Source organism: Pelophylax lessonae (assembly GCF_965119305.1).
Source record: "Pelophylax lessonae genome assembly, chromosome: 5".
Lineage (NCBI taxonomy): Eukaryota > Metazoa > Chordata > Amphibia > Anura > Ranidae > Pelophylax > Pelophylax lessonae.
Genome location: NC_138772.1, coordinates 464,393,827 through 464,416,283, shown reverse-complemented (window position 1 = coordinate 464,416,283; position 22,457 = coordinate 464,393,827). Strand labels below are relative to the sequence as shown.

The following is a 22,457-nucleotide window of genomic DNA, read 5'->3' as shown; positions in this document are numbered from 1 at the left end:
TACTATTGTTTGTACCCCTAAAAGGCTAGATGAGGAGTAGGGGGAGTATGGAACAGGCAGCACCCTCAAACCTTCAGAAGTATGAGATGAACCCCAACAACTTGGAAAGGTGGATCTCTCTCACACGTACCAACACAGACTATCCCCCAATTTAACTGATCCCCAAAGGTTTTTGATTAAATAGCGGAATAGAAAATATGATCCAAAAAAAGTGTATGTATATCACACGTACACAACCACTCTAGGCCCCAATTACTATTGTTTGTACCCCTAAAAGGCTAGATGAGGAGTAGGGGGGGTATGGAACAGGCAGCACCCTCAAACCTTCAGAAGTATGAGATGAACCCCAACAACTTGGAAAGGTGGATCTCTCTCACACGTACCAACACAGACTATCCCCCAATTTAACTGATCCCCAAAGGTTTTTGATTAAATAGCGGAATAGAAAATATGATCCAAAAAAAGTGTATGTATATCACACGTACACAACCACACTAGGCCCCAATTACTATTGTTTGTACCCCTAAAAGGCTAGGAGTAGGGGGAGTATGGAACAGGCAGCACCCTCAAACCTTCAGAAGTATGAGATGAACCCCAACAACTTGGAAAGGTGGATCTCTCTCACACGTACCAACACAGACTATCCCCCAATTTAACTGATCCCCAAAGGTTTTTGATTAAATAGCGGAATAGAAAATATGATCCAAAAAAAGTGTATGTATATCACACGTACACAACCACACTAGGCCCCAATTACTATTGTTTGTACCCCTAAAAGGCTAGATGAGGAGTAGGGGGGGTATGGAACAGGCAGCACCCTCAAATCTTCAGAAGTATGAGATGAACCCCAAAAACTTGGAAAGGTGGATCTCTCTCACACGTACCAACACAGACTATCCCCCAATTTAACTGATCCCCAAAGGTTTTTGATTAAATAGCGGAATAGAAAATATGATCCAAAAAAAGTGTATGTATATCACACGTACACAACCACACTAGGCCCCAATTACTATTGTTTGTACCCCTAAAAGGCTAGATGAGGAGTAGGGGGGGTATGGAACAGGCAGCACCCTCAAACCTTCAGAAGTATGAGATGAACCCCAACAACTTGGAAAGGTGGATCTCTCTCACACGTACCAACACAGACTATCCCCCAATTTAACTGATCCCCAAAGGTTTTTGATTAAATAGCGGAATAGAAAATATGATCCAAAAAAAGTGTATGTATATCACACGTACACAACCACACTAGGCCCCAATTACTATTGTTTGTACCCCTAAAAGGCTAGATGAGGAGTAGGGGGGGTATGGAACAGGCAGCACCCTCAAACCTTCAGAAGTATGAGATGAACCCCAACAACTTGGAAAGGTGGATCTCTCTCACACGTACCAACACAGACTATCCCCCAATTTAACTGATCCCCAAAGGTTTTTGATTAAATAGCGGAATAGAAAATATGATCCAAAAAAAGTGTATGTATATCACACGTACACAACCACACTAGGCCCCAATTACTATTGTTTGTACCCCTAAAAGGCTAGGAGTAGGGGGAGTATGGAACAGGCAGCACCCTCAAACCTTCAGAAGTATGAGATGAACCCCAACAACTTGGAAAGGTGGATCTCTCTCACACGTACCAACACAGACTATCCCCCAATTTAACTGATCCCCAAAGGTTTTTGATTAAATAGCGGAATAGAAAATATGATCCAAAAAAAGTGTATGTATATCACACGTACACAACCACACTGGGCCCCAATTACTATTGTTTGTACCCCTAAAAGGCTAGATGAGGAGTAGGGGGAGTATGGAACAGGCAGCACCCTCAAACCTTCAGAAGTATGAGATGAACCCCAACAACTTGGAAAGGTGGATCTCTCTCACACGTACCAACACAGACTATCCCCCAATTTAACTGATCCCCAAAGGTTTTTGATTAAATAGCGGAATAGAAAATATGATCCAAAAAAAGTGTATGTATATCACACGTACACAACCACACTGGGCCCCAATTACTATTGTTTGTACCCCTAAAAGGCTAGATGAGGAGTAGGGGGAGTATGGAACAGGCAGCACCCTCAAACCTTCAGAAGTATGAGATGAACCCCAACAACTTGGAAAGGTGGATCTCTCTCACACGTACCAACACAGACTATCCCCCAATTTAACTGATCCCCAAAGGTTTTTGATTAAATAGCGGAATAGAAAATATGATCCAAAAAAAGTGTATGTATATCACACGTACACAACCACACTAGGCCCCAATTACTATTGTTTGTACCCCTAAAAGGCTAGATGAGGAGTAGGGGGGGTATGGAACAGGCAGCACCCTCAAATCTTCAGAAGTATGAGATGAACCCCAAAAACTTGGAAAGGTGGATCTCTCTCACACGTACCAACACAGACTATCCCCCAATTTAACTGATCCCCAAAGGTTTTTGATTAAATAGCGGAATAGAAAATATGATCCAAAAAAAGTGTATGTATATCACACGTACACAACCACACTAGGCCCCAATTACTATTGTTTGTACCCCTAAAAGGCTAGATGAGGAGTAGGGGGGGTATGGAACAGGCAGCACCCTCAAACCTTCAGAAGTATGAGATGAACCCCAACAACTTGGAAAGGTGGATCTCTCTCACACGTACCAACACAGACTATCCCCCAATTTAACTGATCCCCAAAGGTTTTTGATTAAATAGCGGAATAGAAAATATGATCCAAAAAAAGTGTATGTATATCACACGTACACAACCACACTAGGCCCCAATTACTATTGTTTGTACCCCTAAAAGGCTAGATGAGGAGTAGGGGGGGTATGGAACAGGCAGCACCCTCAAACCTTCAGAAGTATGAGATGAACCCCAACAACTTGGAAAGGTGGATCTCTCTCACACGTACCAACACAGACTATCCCCCAATTTAACTGATCCCCAAAGGTTTTTGATTAAATAGCGGAATAGAAAATATGATCCAAAAAAAGTGTATGTATATCACACGTACACAACCACACTGGGCCCCAATTACTATTGTTTGTACCCCTAAAAGGCTAGATGAGGAGTAGGGGGAGTATGGAACAGGCAGCACCCTCAAACCTTCAGAAGTATGAGATGAACCCCAACAACTTGGAAAGGTGGATCTCTCTCACACGTACCAACACAGACTATCCCCCAATTTAACTGATCCCCAAAGGTTTTTGATTAAATAGCGGAATAGAAAATATGATCCAAAAAAAGTGTATGTATATCACACGTACACAACCACACTGGGCCCCAATTACTATTGTTTGTACCCCTAAAAGGCTAGATGAGGAGTAGGGGGAGTATGGAACAGGCAGCACCCTCAAACCTTCAGAAGTATGAGATGAACCCCAACAACTTGGAAAGGTGGATCTCTCTCACACGTACCAACACAGACTATCCCCCAATTTAACTGATCCCCAAAGGTTTTTGATTAAATAGCGGAATAGAAAATATGATCCAAAAAAAGTGTATGTATATCACACGTACACAACCACACTAGGCCCCAATTACTATTGTTTGTACCCCTAAAAGGCTAGATGAGGAGTAGGGGGGGTATGGAACAGGCAGCACCCTCAAACCTTCAGAAGTATGAGATGAACCCCAACAACTTGGAAAGGTGGATCTCTCTCACACGTACCAACACAGACTATCCCCCAATTTAACTGATCCCCAAAGGTTTTTGATTAAATAGCGGAATAGAAAATATGATCCAAAAAAAGTGTATGTATATCACACGTACACAACCACACTAGGCCCCAATTACTATTGTTTGTACCCCTAAAAGGCTAGGAGTAGGGGGAGTATGGAACAGGCAGCACCCTCAAACCTTCAGAAGTATGAGATGAACCCCAACAACTTGGAAAGGTGGATCTCTCTCACACGTACCAACACAGACTATCCCCCAATTTAACTGATCCCCAAAGGTTTTTGATTAAATAGCGGAATAGAAAATATGATCCAAAAAAAGTGTATGTATATCACACGTACACAACCACACTAGGCCCCAATTACTATTGTTTGTACCCCTAAAAGGCTAGATGAGGAGTAGGGGGAGTATGGAACAGGCAGCACCCTCAAATCTTCAGAAGTATGAGATTGTGTTCACTGTACCCCACAAAGATTGAGTTCACTGCACCCCACAATGATTGTGTTCACTGCACCCCACAAAGATTGTGTTCACTGCACCTCACAAAGATTGTGTTCACTGTACCCCCCAAAGATTGTGTTCACTGCACCCCACAAAGATTCTGTTCACTGTACCCCACAAAGATTGTGTTCACTGCACCCTAAAAGGATGTTGTTCACTGCACCCCACAAAGATTGTGTTCACTGCACCCTAAAAGGATGTTGTTCACTGCACCCCAAAAAGATTGTGTTCACTGTACCCCCCCAAAGATTGTGTTCACTGCACCCCACAAAGATTGTGTTCACTGCACCCCAAAAAGATTGTGTTCACTGTACCCCCCAAAGATTGTGTTCACTGCACCCCAAAAAGATTGTGTTCACTGTACCCCCCAAAGATTGTGTTCACTGCACCCCACAAAGATTCTGTTCACTGTACCCCACAAAGATTGTGTTCACTGCACCCCAAAAAGATTGTGTTCACTGTACCCCCCCAAAGATTGTGTTCACTGCACCCCACAAAGATTCTGTTCACTGCACCCCACAAAGGATTTTGTTCACTGCACCCCAAAAAGATTGTGTTCACTGCACCCCAAAAAGGATTTTGATCACTGCACCCCAAAAAGGATGTTGTTCACTGCACCCCAAAAATGATTTTGTTCACTCCACCCCAAAAAGATTGTGTTCACTGCACCCCACAAAGATTGTGTTCACTGCACCCCAAAAAGATTGTGTTCACTGTACCCCCCAAAGATTGTGTTCACTGCACCCCACAAAGATTCTGTTCACTGTACCCCACAAAGATTGTGTTCACTGCACCCCAAAAAGATTGTGTTCACTGCACCCCAAAAAGGATGTTGTTCACTGCACCCCAAAAAGGATGTTGTTCACTCCACCCCAAAAAGATTGTGTTCACTGCACCCCACAAAGATTGTGTTCACTGCACCCCACAAAGATTGTGTTCACTGCACCCCAAAAATGATTTTGTTCACTGCACCCCAAAAAGGATTTTGTTCACTGCACCCCAAAAAGGATGTTGTTCACTCCACCCCAAAAAGATTGTGTTCACTGCACCCCAAAAAGATTGTGTTCACTGCACCCCACAAAGGATTTTGTTCACTGCACCCCAAAAAGATTGTGTTCACTGCACCCCAAAAAGGATGTTGTTCACTGCACCCCAAAAAGGATTTTGTTCACTGCCCCCCAAAAAGATTGTGTTCACTGCACCCCACAAAGGATTTTGTTCACTGCACCCCACAAAGATTGTGTTCACTGCACACCAAAAAGGATTGTGTTCACTGCACCCCAAAAAGATTTTGTTCACTGCACCCCAAAAAGATTGTGTTCACTGCAGCCCAAAAAGATTGTGTTCACTGCAGCCCAAAAAGATTGTGTTCACTGCAGCTCACACACAGAAAAATGGATGTGGATCACTGACACCTGCCTATCTCCAATCCCACACCACACAGCAATATCGATTGTAGTTTGTAGAACACAGTTTCCCTAAAATTCAGCAGACTCTGTCCCTAACAGGATTGAGAAGAGATCGTAGATCAGGATTGAGTGCAGATTCACCCCACCCCCCACACAGCAATATCGATTGTAGTTTGTAGAAGACACTGACCCTATAATTCAGCAGACTCTATCCCTAAAATGCCTACAACTCGCCCTGCCTAAACACTCCGACCTGTCCCTCAATTCTATCCGGACACAAATGGTTTTTTCCTGCCTATCTTTCCCTAATCAGCAGCCAGCACATTGATGTGTGCTCTGTCCCTTAGCTAAGCAGCAGAATGACGCTGCTGCGGCGGCTGCCTCGAACTTATAAAGACTTGGTCACATGCTTCAGACGGCCAATCACAGCTACTAAGACATTTGCAGGCATGGCTGGGATGGCTTAAGGCACACCAGTTAAACGATTGTTGATTGGCTGTTGAAAGCCCGCCATGAAAAGAGCGCCAAAGCATGCAAAACCCGGAAATAAAACGACCGAACACGGATTTTTACCCGAACATACAGTAAAGTGTCCGTGTCCGTGTTCGGGTAAAAAAAATCCAATTATTCGGTACGAACACGAATAATACAGTCCGTGTTCGCTCAACACTAGTGCTAATATTATGAATAGATTTGCATTTAAAGGTCATTTTTCAGATCTGTCCTGATGTGGAACTAAAGCCGCAAATACTCACTCCAGTGATCCAATGTTCATGAGGTGCCTCACCATTGTTGTCCTTTTCTCCCCAGCATCTTGCAGTGGTCCCAGACTACCCTGGTCTTGAAGGGGCTGCAAGGCTGAAGCATCCAGGACCAGGAGAAGCCAATTGTATAGTCTCTGGTAACCGCATGTGTGTGGCCTAGGCTGGGCAGAAGGTATTTTCTCACAGCGCAGGAGATAGGTGCATAGCACCATTTTTTTGTTTAGGATGACTTGTGCAGGATGACTAAATTTTTCCTCACCTACCCAAATACTTACCTTCAGCTCCGCTCCAAAGACCTTCACTGTGTGGCTCTGCCCGAGATACTAGTAAGTGCAGGAAAATTAAAGTTATTTTCTGAAAATATTTTCAAAAAGCCCCCATATGTACAATTTATATGCAGTGACGTCCAAGGGAATGCAACTGGAAAGCAGCAGTGAAACCAATGTATTTTAATTGTCTTCTATAATTTAGCATATGCTATATGCTTTTCCTGTCTGGCAGTCATGTGTGCATTCGGTTTAGACAATGGAACCTTAGACACGCTACTGAAGAATCACTTATAGGCTCTCCTCAATTCAACTGATTCCCACTTCAAAGGTGCACATCTGGAGCTGCCAGATTTTGTGCCATAGAAGAGTTATGAAAGAAGGTGCCTTTACAATCACAAACCTTTGCAGTCACACTCTGCTGATTTTCCAATTCACACAGAGTTTAAAAAATATACTCTCAGTGTGATTACTTTCCCGACACTCTTGTTTCAAAAACACCTTTAGAAAACCCAGCACCTGCCTGAATCACTCAAGAGAATTAAAATGCAAAGTACCATATTCATGAATAGTGAATAGATCAGGATTGCAGTAGCTTCATGTAAAAAACGAAAATAAACCGTTATTCTCTGAAAATTATTTCTGCACAATGATGAGCTAAAGCGGGTTAAATTTCCTCTAAAGTGCAATCACCGCACTCGCCATCCAAGCAATGTTGTTCTTGTTTAATTGCCAGCTGTGGGAATAAAAAACCTAACATATATTCAAGATTAACTCTGTATGAAAACAGATTGGTGGTTCCATAAATTGAAGTATATCAAATGTGTTGAGTCCCTGTCACCTCATTGACGGGATTTGATCTCCTGAAATATCATTGTGACCTGACAGTTGAAAATGCAGTGTCTGGGCTTTGGTGTGAATTAGGGTTGGGTGAACGGTTCAGCCCAAGCATGCGTTTGGGCTGAGCATTTGCATGTTCGGCATTTGCAAACCACCGAATTTGCAGGGTGTTCGGCTGGGTGCACAGTGCATTCTGTGCCCTGATAGGGCAAAGCTTTGCCCAATCAGGGTGCAGTGTAAGCTAGTTTTTAAGTAGCAGGGCCGGGAAGCTGGCCATAGCTTCCTTAACAACTGATGAGTCATCAGCTGTCAATGGCTTTCCCCGCTGACAGCTTAATAAAAAAATAAAGAAAAAGGTGCAGGTTAAAAAATAAAACTGAAAAAAAAAAGGCGTTGCCCGGGGGGGGGGGGTTGTGTATCTTCAACGTGTAATGGCACTCGGGCCCGAAGAAGGGTGGGGCCCACTGTAAGTGCAAAGACCACACACATTGAGGATTTGGGTTAGCGGGGGCTGCAGATGCTCTTTGCGCCTCTCCCCTTGCAGCCTTCAGCACAGGCCATTCCTTCATTCATGTGTTGGTTGCCAAAAGCTGGCTTCCATCCGACAGCTGACATGCTAGTAACCAATTAAGCACTTGTCTCAGCATTGAAAGGATAATGGAATTTCTATTACAGAAAGAACCTATCTGGAGACTGCCTCAAGAGCAGCTCTGCTTCCTCGCTTCTGCTATGCTGCAGCACTGTAAGGTATATGAAGGGGGATTTTAACATATATGGGACTCCTAATGTGAAGGAGGGTTTTTTTATGTGAACAGGGGAATCCTGATGTAAACAGGGGAATCCTGATGTAAATAGGGGGATCCTGATGTAAACAGGGGGATCCTGATGTAAACAGGGGAATCCTGATGTAAACAGGGGGATCCTGATTTGGGTGAGAGAACTCTGATATGAACACAGGGACTTGTGAAGGGGGAACTTTGATGTAAATGGGGGAGGACTCTGATTTGAAGGATAGGCTCCTGATGGGAATGGGGGGCCCTTGATGTAAAACGGTTATTAAATTGTCACAATTGCTGCTGGTTTCTAAGGAGGCACTTACCATTTGATGAAGTTCTTCCTTAGTGTAGCCCAAAAAAGATATTTAATGGAATAGTTTCACTTGTGCTAGGTCTTGTAAGTATCTATTAAACTCAGGTTTAACCATGCTCCTTTAATACCCTACCGATGTTAAAGCAATTTGGCCACACCCATCACTTGACATACTGCCAAAGAGCTCTTCCTTGTTGCGGGCCCAACCTACAATCTTGCACACATGACCGCAACATTCAGAAAAGGCCCAGATATAGTGAGATGGTACATTACAGCAATACCTAGAGGAAAATCCAAAGCACTGAAAGAAATAACCATGCTGCCTGGAGACATTTTAATGTTTTCCACTTTTAGTTTTAACTTAAAGCGGTTGTATACCCTGAAGAAAAAAAAAAAGCCCTGCAAGACAATGGCATAACGTGCTAGTATGCATCGCATACTAGCACATTATGAAATACTTACCTTAGAACTAAGCCCCCGTAGCAGCACCCAGTGACCACTGTGGGGGCTGACATGTTCCCCCGGTTTCCTTGGGATTCACGGGCTTCGGCCCTGTGAGTGGCCAATGTCGTGATGACATCATTCCTGCACATGCGCATGGGAGCTCTCAATTCCGTCAAGAAGCTCTGAAGTTGCGGCACGCAATGCCGGACCTTCAGAGCGCATGCGCCGTTGACATCAGTTACATTGAATATGACAAAAACAGCCAAGAAGGCATTCATACAGTAGGGCTTGTAGTGTTAAATATGGGATATTCTCCAGCTGCACTGAGTACTGCCTAAGCACCTGAGCATTTTTGCACATGTTTTTGCATCTATACCTGCATTAAAAAACATTGCTTAGTAATAGAAATTGCATTCTTTTCATTAGAGGCTGTTCACATCTCTACATTTAGTCGCTGGAAGCTCAACGCTTGGTGCTCGGTAACATACCTAAGCTTTTTAAAGAGCTGTGTCCAATGTTTCTAGCCCAATAGACTTCCATAAAGGCGCCTGTAAACATGCAACACAGACAGTTTCCTCTACCTTCCTCCTCCTCTCTTCCCACCCAGGAGCTTGCACACCCATACAAAAATGCTTGTGACGCTTAAAAAAAGCACACAGACATAATATTCTGTAGATAGTGAAGAAACCAACTAAAGAAGCAAGTTATGTAAAAAAAAAAAAGTGTAGGCTGACATTTTCGAACTTTCAACATTTAGGATAAAAGATGAGGGGGGGGGGGGGGGGGTAAGTCTCTTCTGATCTATTTCAATATAATTTTAGCACACAGGCTGTGAACATGCACTAGAGAGTATAGAGATTGTGCCCATTGGTTCCAAATGGTAAAATAAGACATTTTAAAAGAAATATAGAAAATAGCTTAAATTTTATTTCAACATTATGCCCTGTTCCAAACAAACTGCAAAATTTACACAAATATGGCAACATTTGATTACCAGTTTCTTCTTTCCCACTCTTTAGTCTGAAATCCAAAACAAACTTGCGAAAATTACAAAATGTGTGTAATAATTTCGTCATAGACCTAGCACTGCAAAGGAGGAAAACATACTTTTTGTTCTGAAAAAATTTCTTTGACAACATTTCTTGAGGATAGATCCCTTAGTTGTATTGACAGAATTCAAGGTTTGCGGTCAGTTATCACAATGTAATTTGGCATCAAGCTTACTGAAAGTAATTTTGGTGCCATTTTTAATTATAGCAAGCATTAAAAACAAAAGCATGAATGTCTCGAATAGATGCTGATTCTGTCACTTTCTCTGAAGACTAATCAGTTGCTCTTTAGGTTCAGCACCATTGATGGCTGTCCTCACAGTCAGAAGCTAATCGGCAGTGACACATCTTTTAGCTCAAAGGCTGCTGAAAAGAAAATGTATTAGAGATTTCAGGAAGCACCATAATCATGAAGAGACATTTAACTGATGGATATTACATTTCAAGTAATATTCAAGGCCTACATGTAAATTAGATGATTAAACCACACCACTTCACTTTCTAAAGGGTTCTTAAATTAATTTGCACTAGCAGTGGAAGATTATGGAGCAGAACCATTGTATACATTGTTGATGAACATTATGACATTACGTAGATGTAACACAGCTACAGCTGAGGACCAGTTATAGCTAAATTTACATAATTAGAGCATAACATGGGGGAATACAATGACACTCTTCACTTCCATCTGTTACATTTGATTTTTACCATTCACATTGTCTATTAAAGTATATATAAACCCAGTCGCTAAAATCTCATGTAAGCTTTAGTTTCAATAGGTTTTATTGAATTTCTAGGAGAAGGTTACAAACAATAACAACAATGCGGTAACAGTATTACACTCTACATAAGACAAGAAACAATGAGGAGTGCCTGTAGATGTACGGAGCCATGTGACGGTATAGCTCTCCACCCGATTCGTGGCGCATTTCCCCTTAAACAGGCCTCCACTTGGATCTACTCAAATCCCAGTTGGACGCCTGTTTTAGGGGAAATGCGTCACGCATTGGGTGGAGAGCTATACCATCACACGGCTCAGTCCGCCCTGCAGGCGGCCGAACCATCCATTCTTTTGCCCGTTTTTTAAGAAAAGCTGTCCGTATTTCATCTTATGTGAGTGCACCCTTAATTTTTTAATAAAAGTTGTAAAAGGTTTATGCACTATTGGCTGCTTTCTTTTATCCCTATACCGGTTTCCCTATGCAGATTGTGTGACCTGCTGCCAAGCCCCTTTCATCTGTAGGAGCTCTATGCTAGTGTCCAAGGGGGGTGTACATGCTTGGAGTCGGTGTTGGTTTCCAGCCCTGGATGTGAGGAATATCTATCCCTTGAGAGAATAATGTAGTAGCCCTGTGGATCTAAGATGGTACGAATATGTTGAAACAACACAGAGTTTTTGACAGCAATAAAGACCCCACAAGCCTTCTTGGGGCCGTTAGCCACATACAAGTGCGGAAAATGTGGGAAGTTCACTCGGGGGGAATTTACGGTGTTCAAAGTGTGACTCCTAGGCAAAGAGGACGACCGCTCTGAGGGATCTTGCTTCTTTCATTAGAGTTGCCCATTTAGCAGGGCTGTTTAGGCCCTTAGCGCTAATTGAGATCATTTTTAAAGGCATATCAAAGGGCGGGTGTGTGCTGAGTCATAGTTGCGATAAGGAGCTCTATGGTAGGGGAGACAAGAAATGGGTACTTGCCGTACGAAGATGTCCTGAGACCGGGCTCGCTAGTACATGCGAATCTGGTTCCTGGCTGGAATGGCTTTGTGTTTAAAGCGCACAACGACGGCAGGCTGAGCTGGTGTCGAAAAAGTGTAGGTGTAGAGGTGATGACTGGGTAGAGAGAAGTAGCTAGGCGAAGAGACAAACAGGGTAAAAACAACAACATGAATAAGAAAGGCCTGTCAAAACGCAGGCACAATGGGCAGCCAGGGCTATTGTAGCTCCGTGGGGGTTTTCCAAAGTCCCAGTGCGAGCACTGGATCAAGGACAGACAAATAATCGGCGGAAGGACAGAAATGCGCCAGGCCAAACAGGTGAGCTCCCAGCCTCAGGCTAGTGTGAAATATAAATTTCAATGATGGGGAGAGCAAATTAATAGATGGGGAGTCAGGCTAGGTCCATTCCGACTGCAGACGTTCTGGGGAGGACGTAGCAGGAGGTAGCATTTCAGCAGGGAGTAGTTGCGATTGTTTGAACAGCTGGATGCCCTTTTCCACTCTGTGAATGGGGTATGTTTTGCCATTCCATGTGATTAGCAATTTGGTTGGGAAGCCCCATTTGTATATTACCTTGTTATTGCGCAGGATTTTCGTGAGCAGGGATAGTTCTTCCTGTTTAGTGACGTTTGCTGTGAAATATCAGTATAATAGGAGAAACCGATAAAATCATCTGGTACTGCAGGGCTTTGTTTGGCAGCCGCCATGACCCACTCTTTCACATGGTAGTAGTGAATTTGTGCCAGAGTATCCCTAGTTGCAGTTTTGTGTAAGAATCTCGGTTTGGGAATACAGTGTGCTCTGTCTACCCATTGCTCAATATCACTCAGAGATGGAATAACGGCTTTTATGAGGCATTGTGCAAAGTTGCTCAGATCCTTTGGCGGAACAGACTCTGGTATGCCCCTAAATTTGATGTTGTTATGCCTTGAGTGGTCTTCTAAGTCCGCTTTTTTATATTGGAGGTGCTGTAGCTCACTTTCTTGGTCAGCATAGGCATCTACAAGGTCATTATGTGCAGAATAGAGGTCCGCCATTTTAGCCTCCAAGTGTTGAATTTTATCAGCATGAGTTTGAACAGTTTCATTCAGAAGAGTGAACATGGCCGCAAAATCATTTAACAAGGTTCTTCTCAGAGAGAGAAGCAGGTTTTTCATAGTGTTTTATGAGATGGCTTGGTAAGTGGCAGGGAACATTTCAATCGTTATCCCTGGCTGTTTAGTCAGCGTAGCATGGTAGGCCATAGGCTGTATTCCAGGGGAGATCCCTCCCTCTTCCCTACGCTGCTTAGTTTTGACAGGGCTGCGAGTGGTGGTTGTAGAGGGGGGGAGAAAGATCATCCAGCTCCACATGCTGGGTAATAGCCTGTCCTCCCAGTGTGTGTGAGTCCCCCTAGAGAGCCCTCTAGATCCTTGCGGGGCTGCGGGGAAGAAGACCATGACGTGAGGTGCTGGGGCAGTTTGTTCGCCTTCCTCCGCTTGGATATCATTAGTGTCAGTGCTGTGGGTGCTCCGGAGGCTGGTAAGGCACTTAACGGCTCTGTGTGACTGCTTTCCCCGTCACTGCATGCCGCTATGAGCGCGAGGTTTCAGGAGCTCTTAACTCTGCGGCCATCTTCTCCCCCCCCCATGTAAGCTTTAATATGTTACTGTAAAGTGGATATTTTTTAAAGCTGGAATTTTCATTAAAGTAATACCTGGTGATCCCGCATGAAGATCCTTGTTATAGAGTGACTACATGAGCTTCTGTTTCCGTTGTGCTCCTGTGTTGTCACCCTGTTACACAGGCTCCTGAATTAGACTACTAGTAACTGTTTTAACACACATTAGGCAGTTATTCTCACTGTTGTTATCATCAGACCATGGCAGAAATCAGCTTTCAAGAGGTTACAGTATAGGAGCATAGAACCATTGAGATACAACAGATATAACTGTATTTTGTTTTGAAGTGGACATTCAGTCAAAACCTAGGCTAAATCTTCTCCCACCCCATTCTAAGACTATTCTATCTACCCTGTGAAAGAAAGGTGCCTATACTTAATTATTCTGAAGCCACCCGGGTTCTGTCACATGATCAGCTTCATTGTAGAGGAAGGACGGCCAACAATAGATGCCCCATAGTAAGCCTATGGGTGACTTCACCGCACAAGCATTTGCAGCTGTTGTCAGTGATCTCTCCTGTACACCGAAGCTGCTGCTGGAGAGATCATGTGACTGAAGCAGAGTGACTTCAGAATAGGTAAGTATAGGGATCTATGGTAGATAGAATAGTGTTAGAATGGAGGTGGGAGTAGTTTTAGCCTTAGATTTTGACTGAAAATCAATTTTAAATAATGGCAGTAGTTTTTGATACACAGTTCTTTAGCCAACAAAAGGCCATTCTGTCACAATTTTCATGCTCTTTTATGATGTAACAGTATTGTAGTACCCAGTCTTCTGTTTCTAGTAGTGCTCTTTTGGATTCCTAAAACTATGTACCTTGCATGCTTAGTTTAGTTGTGAATGCACATCAAAATTAAGCCCTGCAACCCCCCATAGCCTCTGGTTGCAAACCAGATTATTATTAAAATCATTTATACCACGGCGATAATCTATGCACTGCTTTACAAACTGTACATTTACATAAGTTCCTTTTACTGGGACTAGGGGGGCAAGCCCATACCCTAAAAAACAACCCCACACCATAACCCCCCTCCACTAAATGATTGGGACCAGTGCCCAAATCAAGGTCCATAAAGACATAGATGAGTGAGTTTGGGGTGAAAGAACTTGACTGACCTGCACAGAGTCCTGACCCCAACTCGATAGAACAGCTTTGGGATGAAGTTTAGCTGAGACTGCGAGCCAGGCCTTCTCATCAACATCAATGCCTGACATTACAAATGTGCTTCTTGAAAAATGGTCAAACATTCCCATAGGCACACACAGCCTTCCCAGAAGAGTTGAAGCTGTTATAGCTGCAAAAGGTGGGCCAACTAAGGCTGTGATGCCATTAAAGTTCATGTGCGTGTAAGGGTAGGCGTCCCGAAACTCTTGGTAATATAGTGTATATATATATATATATATATATATATATATATATATATATATATATATATATATATATACACAGTATATATATAGACATCCAAGGGTTAAGTGTATATTGATTTGTTTTTCTTGTACTCTTTTCTACAATTTTGTTAGAGATCTTTAGTGAATATGTAATAACAGATGGGAATTTTACAGTTTTGGATATACACCTGGTGGTCATCCTTGTGCGTTTTCTTTTTTCATTTCCATATTTAAGTCACTTGCCTAAATGTTTCCAGTGGAGGGGAAAGCATTTTCCAAGTGGAGATAAAATAAAAATATTGATTAAACATACCTGTACAAAGATGATATTGGTCTTTTACTTCCCAGTTTTGGTCTGTAGGGTTTTGGTTCACCTGCCATGTTGATATCTGTAATAAAGAACAAATCCATTAAGGCTGTGCAATATTAACTTATTATACTTATTTATATAGCGCTGAAACATATTCCTAGACCAGAGAAAATAGAACCTTGGTGCTGATCATGCCCCTGGCAGAACTCAAACCAAGTGCAACCGTTACAAAATGTGCTACCCTCTCAGCCACCATGCTGCCCTACTATTGTCAGAGAAAGGAGATACAATATGTGTTGATTACTTTTCCTTTAATAATTTTAGCTTACTGTACTTTTGTATTGATAAATTTTGTTATTTACTGAGCTCTGTTCTGCCATCTTTTCCTGGAATACTCAACAACATTGAACGCATCTTCATTAAATAAAAACCTACAAACACCAAGCACCAAGAATTCAATATTAACACTGTGGACCACCAAATGCACTTAGAACATAAACCCGCTGAGAACTGACATGTATGCTATATACTGACTGGCAGGTTAAGTTGCTATTTGCAGCCGCAGGATGTGACTACAGATCATGTGGCCCCATAGCAAAATTTTGATGGTGCTCCCCAGTGACCTCCATACTATCACTGATAGCATAAAGTATGTCTAAATCTAGGACAGGTGGCAATAGAGCTGTCAGCATAGTCAGTGCATTACTAAAGACCAGTTTTTAGACTAGTGATGAGCTGAACCTGGGTTCGGTTTAGGGCGGGTTCGGCAAACATTACTTATTTCAGGTGCCGAATCCCAAATCCAATGCAATGAAATACCAAATTTTAAAAACAGTAATGCCCATTTTCCAGGCTATAAGGCAAGTGATTGTCAAACAAACAGCATGAGGGGGCAGGCGCTGCCCTCCGAACATGTACTGAAGCAAAAAAAATCCATTTGGTGAGGAGCAGCGATTTTAGTAATGCTTAAAGTGAAAACTAGACCAGACAAAATGAGAACCCAAGAAACCACCACTGCAAAAACATTGTAGTCACCGTGCTACCCTAATATTGTCAAAGAAAGAAACTACTGTTGGTTACCTTTCCCAGGAAATCTCTTCAAATTGAGAAAAAATGCCAGTTGTCACTGGAATAGGTGTCCCCGTTACAATATTTCCCCTCTATACCTGCTCAGGTGATAGCTTTTTCATCCCCCCCCCAGCCCCTTAAGATGATCTAAATGCTGGGGAGAAGGGGTGTAGGGGGCAAAGGCGGGCTTTCCAGTCATGTGACCATTGTGATTGGCTGCCATGGCGGTCAAATGATCAGAAGCAAGTATGCATCGGGAGCTGCCAGTTACAGCTTAGTTACAGTGATGAGAGAACACTCACAGACACAGATGCATATGTGTAGAGGATCGGGGGAACTGGGTTAACAGGATAAATAGAGACAGTATCTGTGCATAATAACCAATCAGCTTCTATGTTTATTTTCAAAGCTTAAAGTGATTGTAAAGGCTTGTTTTTTTTCTAAAAAAAATAACAAACATGTTATATTTACCTCCTCTGTGCAGTTGGTTTGCACAGAGCAGCCCAGATCCTCCTCCTCTCGGCTCCCTCTTCAGTGCTCCTGACCCCTTCCTCCTGTTGAGTATCTCCACAGCAAGCCGCTTGTTATGATGGTACCTGAGCCAAGCTGAAGCTCCGCTATTTAGACACAGAGCTGCCATTCAGCCCTCTCTCTCCTGTTTGGCTAACTGAGTTTGATTGATAGCATCGGAAGATAATGGTGCCACTGCTGTGTCTTAGCCCAACAGTAGAGAGTCCCGGATGGCTGAGAGACCCATGGACATCAATGAATGGAGAGGGGGTTTAGGTAAGTAATAGGGCAGTTGAGGGGGTTGCTGCACAGAAGGCATTCAGATAAAAAACCTTGACATTACAACCCCTTTAACTGAACAAGCTGAAAATAGAAGCTTCAGCTTCTTTGCCATGTGCCATGCACAGCTTCTGGCTGCTCCAATTTTGATAAATTTCCCCCAATGAATCTCCCCAATACCAGACAGTATTTGCACCTGACAGGGGTTTTAACACCTCACCACTCCATCCAAAATGAAAAAAAAAAAAACGTGTAAACATTTTATAAAAAAATAAATTCAATAAAGTTAAAGGCGGTGTCCTAAAAAAGAGTTTGCTGTACAATGAGAAGTTATTAATGAAACACTGAAGTACTTTTAATGTTTAACCAGATTCAGTAAGAGGTCACATAAATAAAAACCTACTAACACAAGTTCCACTTTGCAAGCGCAGTACCAGGATTTCAATAATCACACCCGTGAATCACTAGAATCCCAAATGCATTTAGTACCTTCACCTGCTGAGAACTGACGTATTTGCTCTGTGCTAACTGACAGCCTAAATTGTTGCTCCTAGCTGCAGGGGTGTACCTACAGATCAAGGGCCCCATAGCAACAAATGATGGGGCCCCCTGGGGACCTCTCTACTGTCATTAAGTAGGTATGAATTTAAGACAGATAGCAATAGAAATGTCAGCTGCCGTGGACAGGTTAGAAGGGGGCATCAGTGCAGGAAAATAACTTTTAACATTAGTTTAACAGCTAACTTCTCAATGGCTCACAGTCATTTTTAACCACTTAAGCCCCGGAAGATTTTACCCCCTTCCTGACCAGGGCCTATTTTGCGATTCGGCACTGCGTGATTTTAACGGACAATTGCGCGGTCGTGCGACGCTGTACCTAAACGAATTTGACGTCCTTTTTTCCCACAAACAGAGCTTTCTTTTGGTGGTATTTGATCACCTGTGCGGTTTTTTGATCATGCGCTATAAACAAAAAAGAGCGTCAATTTTGAAAAAATAACAATATTTTTCACATTTTTTTATATGAAATCCCCCCCCCCCCAAAAAAAATGTAAAAATCTAAATTTTCTAACATTTTAGGCCAATTTCTTTTTTACCATATGTTTGGTAAAAAAAAATTGCAAAAAGCGTATTTTGATTGGTTTGCGCAAAAGTTATTGCGTTTACTAACAAAGGGAAAGATTTTTGTCATTTTTGTCGTTTTTTTTTTAACGCGTAATGGCGGCGATCTGCTATTTTTTTGCGGGACTGCGAAATTGGGGCGGACAGATCGGACCCTTGACTGACATTTTTGACACTTTTGGGGTTACCAGTGACATTACTGCAGTAATCAGTGCTATACATATGCACTGTTACTGTAAAAATGACACTGGCAGAAAAGGAGTTAACTGTATTGGAGAGGGAGGGGTTAAGTGTGTCCCGAGGGGCGTGTTTCTAACTGTGATTGGCTATGGCTTGATGTGTAAGAACAGTAATCAACGGTCCTACATAGTAGAACCGTTTGATCACCATTCTTACACAGGGGAGACTGACAGGCGGCTTTGTTTACACTAGCCGCCTGCCTTTCTCCCGCTGTCACGGACAATCGCGAGTGCCCGGCGGGGGGGTCCGTGACCGAGCGGGAGCGCGCCTCCAGCGGTGCACGCTCACTCCCAAAACCCTTACAGACTAGCAACGTAGCCCTACGTCGCTTTGCCTGTGAGGGGCTGACTGCCGACATAAATAGTCGTGCGGCAGTCGGCAAGTGGTTAACGTCTCTGATCTCAGCCTTTAGTGCAAATCCTCCCACCCCTTTCGCAGCATGCCCATTCTGAAAGTGCTGGTCTTGTAGTCAGCTAAAAAAAAATTATAATTGTCATAATATTTTATATCATGACATAATTTTTAGCACATAGTTAATCCATAACTAAGACTGAAAATACTTTTTTTTTGCTTAGGGGACCCAATGAGATTGTCTTACAGCATGACGAAGGCTGCATTAGGCATAAAGGGTTCATTTCAGTGTTGAACAGAATAACCAGAAGCTCTAAGGGCAATAAATCTACACCAATAAGAAAACGAAATAAAGTCTCCCTACTGCACTGCCAGCAAAGGGGATCTGTGACTAGCAGCATAAATTCTGAAGTTTCCTCCTACGCACCCCAAATCAGCTTTTAGGCAGGTGCAGATTCCCCTCCATATAGTAGGTGGCACTGTGCCATTATTACAGATGCAGTGGAGTCTGTTAGGGGAACTGTTTCATCAAGGAATCGTTAGTTCTCATAGAAAAGCCAGCTGTCTGTCCGGAGATCTAGTCTGGGGGGACCCTCTCCAGATCTCTGGAAGCCATCTTGGTTTAGGACTTTACATAATAGTTACATAATAGGGTACCCGTGAGCTCAGATTTTAAGATTTGAAAACTTCTGGGATGTTTCAGGCATGGTACTTTATGATTAATGGTTGATGGGTCACCAGACAAGGGATCATAGATGACCCAAGGTTCTGGGGACTTTCTTTTTGGCAAAAACTTCACCCGGCCCATTTTATTGGCTCCTTACCTCCCCCAGATACCTTTAACAGATGCCTTACCACGTTTGAGCTTCTATATGTGGAGCAATCTCCTTTGCGCCACACAATTTCTCAGACCTACCTCTTGTTGGTAACTCTGATGCTAGATTTTTAAGCTTCCTTATATTGGCAAGTGGGAATGAGACTTAGGGCTGACTTTCACAGATAAATAGATGGATTCTATAATAATGTCTCTATTGGCTACTCCTATCTACCAGTTTCGGAGATCCACAATCCCCTTCCTCAGGATGCAACCTATCTGCTATCTGGTCCTCTATGTAAAAGGTCTGTGTTGCTTTTCTATTAACTCTGAGTAGTATAGTGGAGATTATTTGCAGAGTTTTCTCTCATCTGATGTAATATTTCCTTTCTTTCCCTGTAATAATATGAGAAGTAGTGGGGGTGGGACTGGAGAAGATACAGGGTCAATTTCAACAGCAAGCTTGGCAGTCCTTAATGATACCGTATTGTTGGCATGCAGTTTGTACAGACATAGGTGCAACAACATTTCTCATATATTATACTGTGATTAGAAGCTTGGTCACTAGGTGGTAGTGTTTTGTGCTTAAAGCGAAACTCCACTTTTGTTGAGAAAAAAACATTTCCTTCTGGGTGATCCATGTATGTTGCAGAGATTTTAACAACCTTTGTTGCAGATCCTTATTTGTTCCTCTATGCCTCTGTGCTGAGTGGGTCTAATGAGAGTGGTTTCATAATTATCTTTCAGCTGTGGCAGCTGCTGGGCTCTAATGAGGAAATCTGCTGGGCCTGCACCCCTTTAGATGTGTTCCTATTGGGAGTATCTCTCCAAAAATGACATTTTTGTTGCAGGGGATGCCAGAAATCTGACTTGTATCTTAGTGCAGACTTCTGGGAAAATTGGTGAGCTAATCACACAAGCAAGAAATGATGTAGCTGGGGTGTGTTCAGTACACATTCTATGCACAGAACAGCTCCAGGTAGCCATATTGCATTGCATTTTCAGAAAATTACAACAGCTGCAGATTGAAAAGGAAAGGTACTTTTTAATAACATTCAATTGCAATATACAATTGTATACGCCATATTGTTTTTTCTTTATTTGCTATTTTTTTTTCGCAAGAAAAGTAGAGTTACCCTTTAAATAATGTAGTTGTCTTTTCTGGAGAACTACATGGTTATGATGTAACTCTCTGTCTCAGTGTTCTGGTTATTTTGCAGTAAAACAAGAAAGGCTCAGCCATGTGTCCAGCAACATCTTGACTGTTAAAAATGTGCAGCAGCTTTCTATCAAATACTGGATTTGCATTACCTTCACATGCACACAGATTTTCTATGCTGAAATTGCCTGATAAGCAGCCACGTAGACTACAATGATAATTGTTATGCCACTGGAAAATACCACTGTTATGGGTGGGTAGACTTGCTATTACATAACAAAATTTGCTAACCACAAACAGTGGGAAAAATCAAGGATAACAGTATAATAAGAACTATCCAGCTGTTAGTTGTCCAACATTTTCTGATGGCCTGCTGTGCTGGATCCCTTTTGCTCATACTTTTGTTATTGCCACCATTATATTGGGTAAAGTGGACCTTTCCTCTAGATTCTCTCTTAACATTATCATTAGATTATGTGTCATAAATAAAAAAAAAATAAAATTTTCCAGCTTCCAAACTAGGGAGCCAAAATCACATGGGACTGGTCTTACTCAGAGATCATACACAAGAGCAAGGATAATTCGCTATGAAGATGATCGGCAAGTTTCTGTTTCTGGTTCTCATTAGGGTGTAGATGCTCACCCACCAAACTAATTCTTCTAACTTATTTTCTAATGCATACGCTCATGTTAAATGCATAGGTTGCAGTCCCCATTGTTGTGGAAATTGTATTAGGACTAGATTTTTCAGGATGTGTTCTATTTAGCTTGTCATTATGGCTCATGTTGTCGGTTTGCTTGCAATAAGCTTATTAGAGCGTCTATGGGCTAATCGGCATTGAGGAAAGACTACTGGCAGTGAAAACCAGCCCTTAGATGTGTAGACGCATTTGCTCTACATAGACATCTCTGTCCGCAAACACTCAATGCACTATGCGCGGGTCTTTTTGCCGGTTGAGATCTATGTGTATTGCGGTGTGGATTTCAAGGATCAAGCAGCAAGGATATGACCACCAGCGGGGGCCCCTGTATAATGTGCAGATTTGTCCGCTCGGTGGGGATATGTTTGCTCTGTGAAGTCAATATCATTTGATATCTATCTGCCTTTATGAAGGGTTACTCATGTCTTTCTACTGTGCCTGAACACCATAGTGGAAACAGCATGGCTCTTTCCCAGCAGATAGCCTCACATCTATGGGAACAGTAGTATAATCCTATTAGGCATTGTTCTCTGATCCTTGCTGAGTGGGATTCACACCAGTAGTAGTGGCGGGAATGCATGCACGAGTTTGTTCAGACCAGCGTTCAAGGTTCTACATGCTGGTTTCATTGTGTAGTGTTAGCTGCAAATTCCACTACATGTGGATTTCATTGTTAACTACGATGTGCGGATTTCCGCACGCACCCTTTCTATTGTATATTTAAATGTATACAGGTGTGTCATTGGCTGATTCTATGTGAGTAACTTATGTCATGTGACTGTACATTTGGAACTGATTGGCTGATCTTGTATAGCCATCACTTCCTGCTGTTGTCCTTTTGTTGTCCCATAAATAAACAGAGATCAATGCATTAGGCAGGACATTTTATCGAGCATCCAATGTGATAACAGCCTGTGTGTCTGTATTACTGGATACTGCTGAGCACACTCCATAACCGTATACAAAATAGATGAGAACTGTGCTTTTTAGCACAACCAAATTATTGTGCTTGGCATTTATTAATATACAAAAGTGCAACGGAGTTACTTGCGCATCAAGCATATATTAAGATCCAAGACACCATTGGCAGAGGGCATTGAA

At 42.6% G+C, this 22,457-nt stretch overlaps 1 protein-coding gene across 2 annotated transcripts in view; it reads right to left on the bottom strand.

Moving 5' to 3' along the window:
• RALYL (RALY RNA binding protein like) overlaps positions 1 to 22,457 on the bottom strand; it is a 469,699-nt gene that overhangs the window by 208,538 nt on the left and 238,704 nt on the right. For both annotated transcript variants that reach the window (XM_082258712.1, XM_082258713.1), the window contains exon 2: positions 15,116 to 15,191. In XM_082258712.1, coding sequence (XP_082114838.1) covers positions 15,116 to 15,191 — 76 coding nt within the window. The remainder of the gene's footprint in view (positions 1 to 15,115; positions 15,192 to 22,457) is intronic.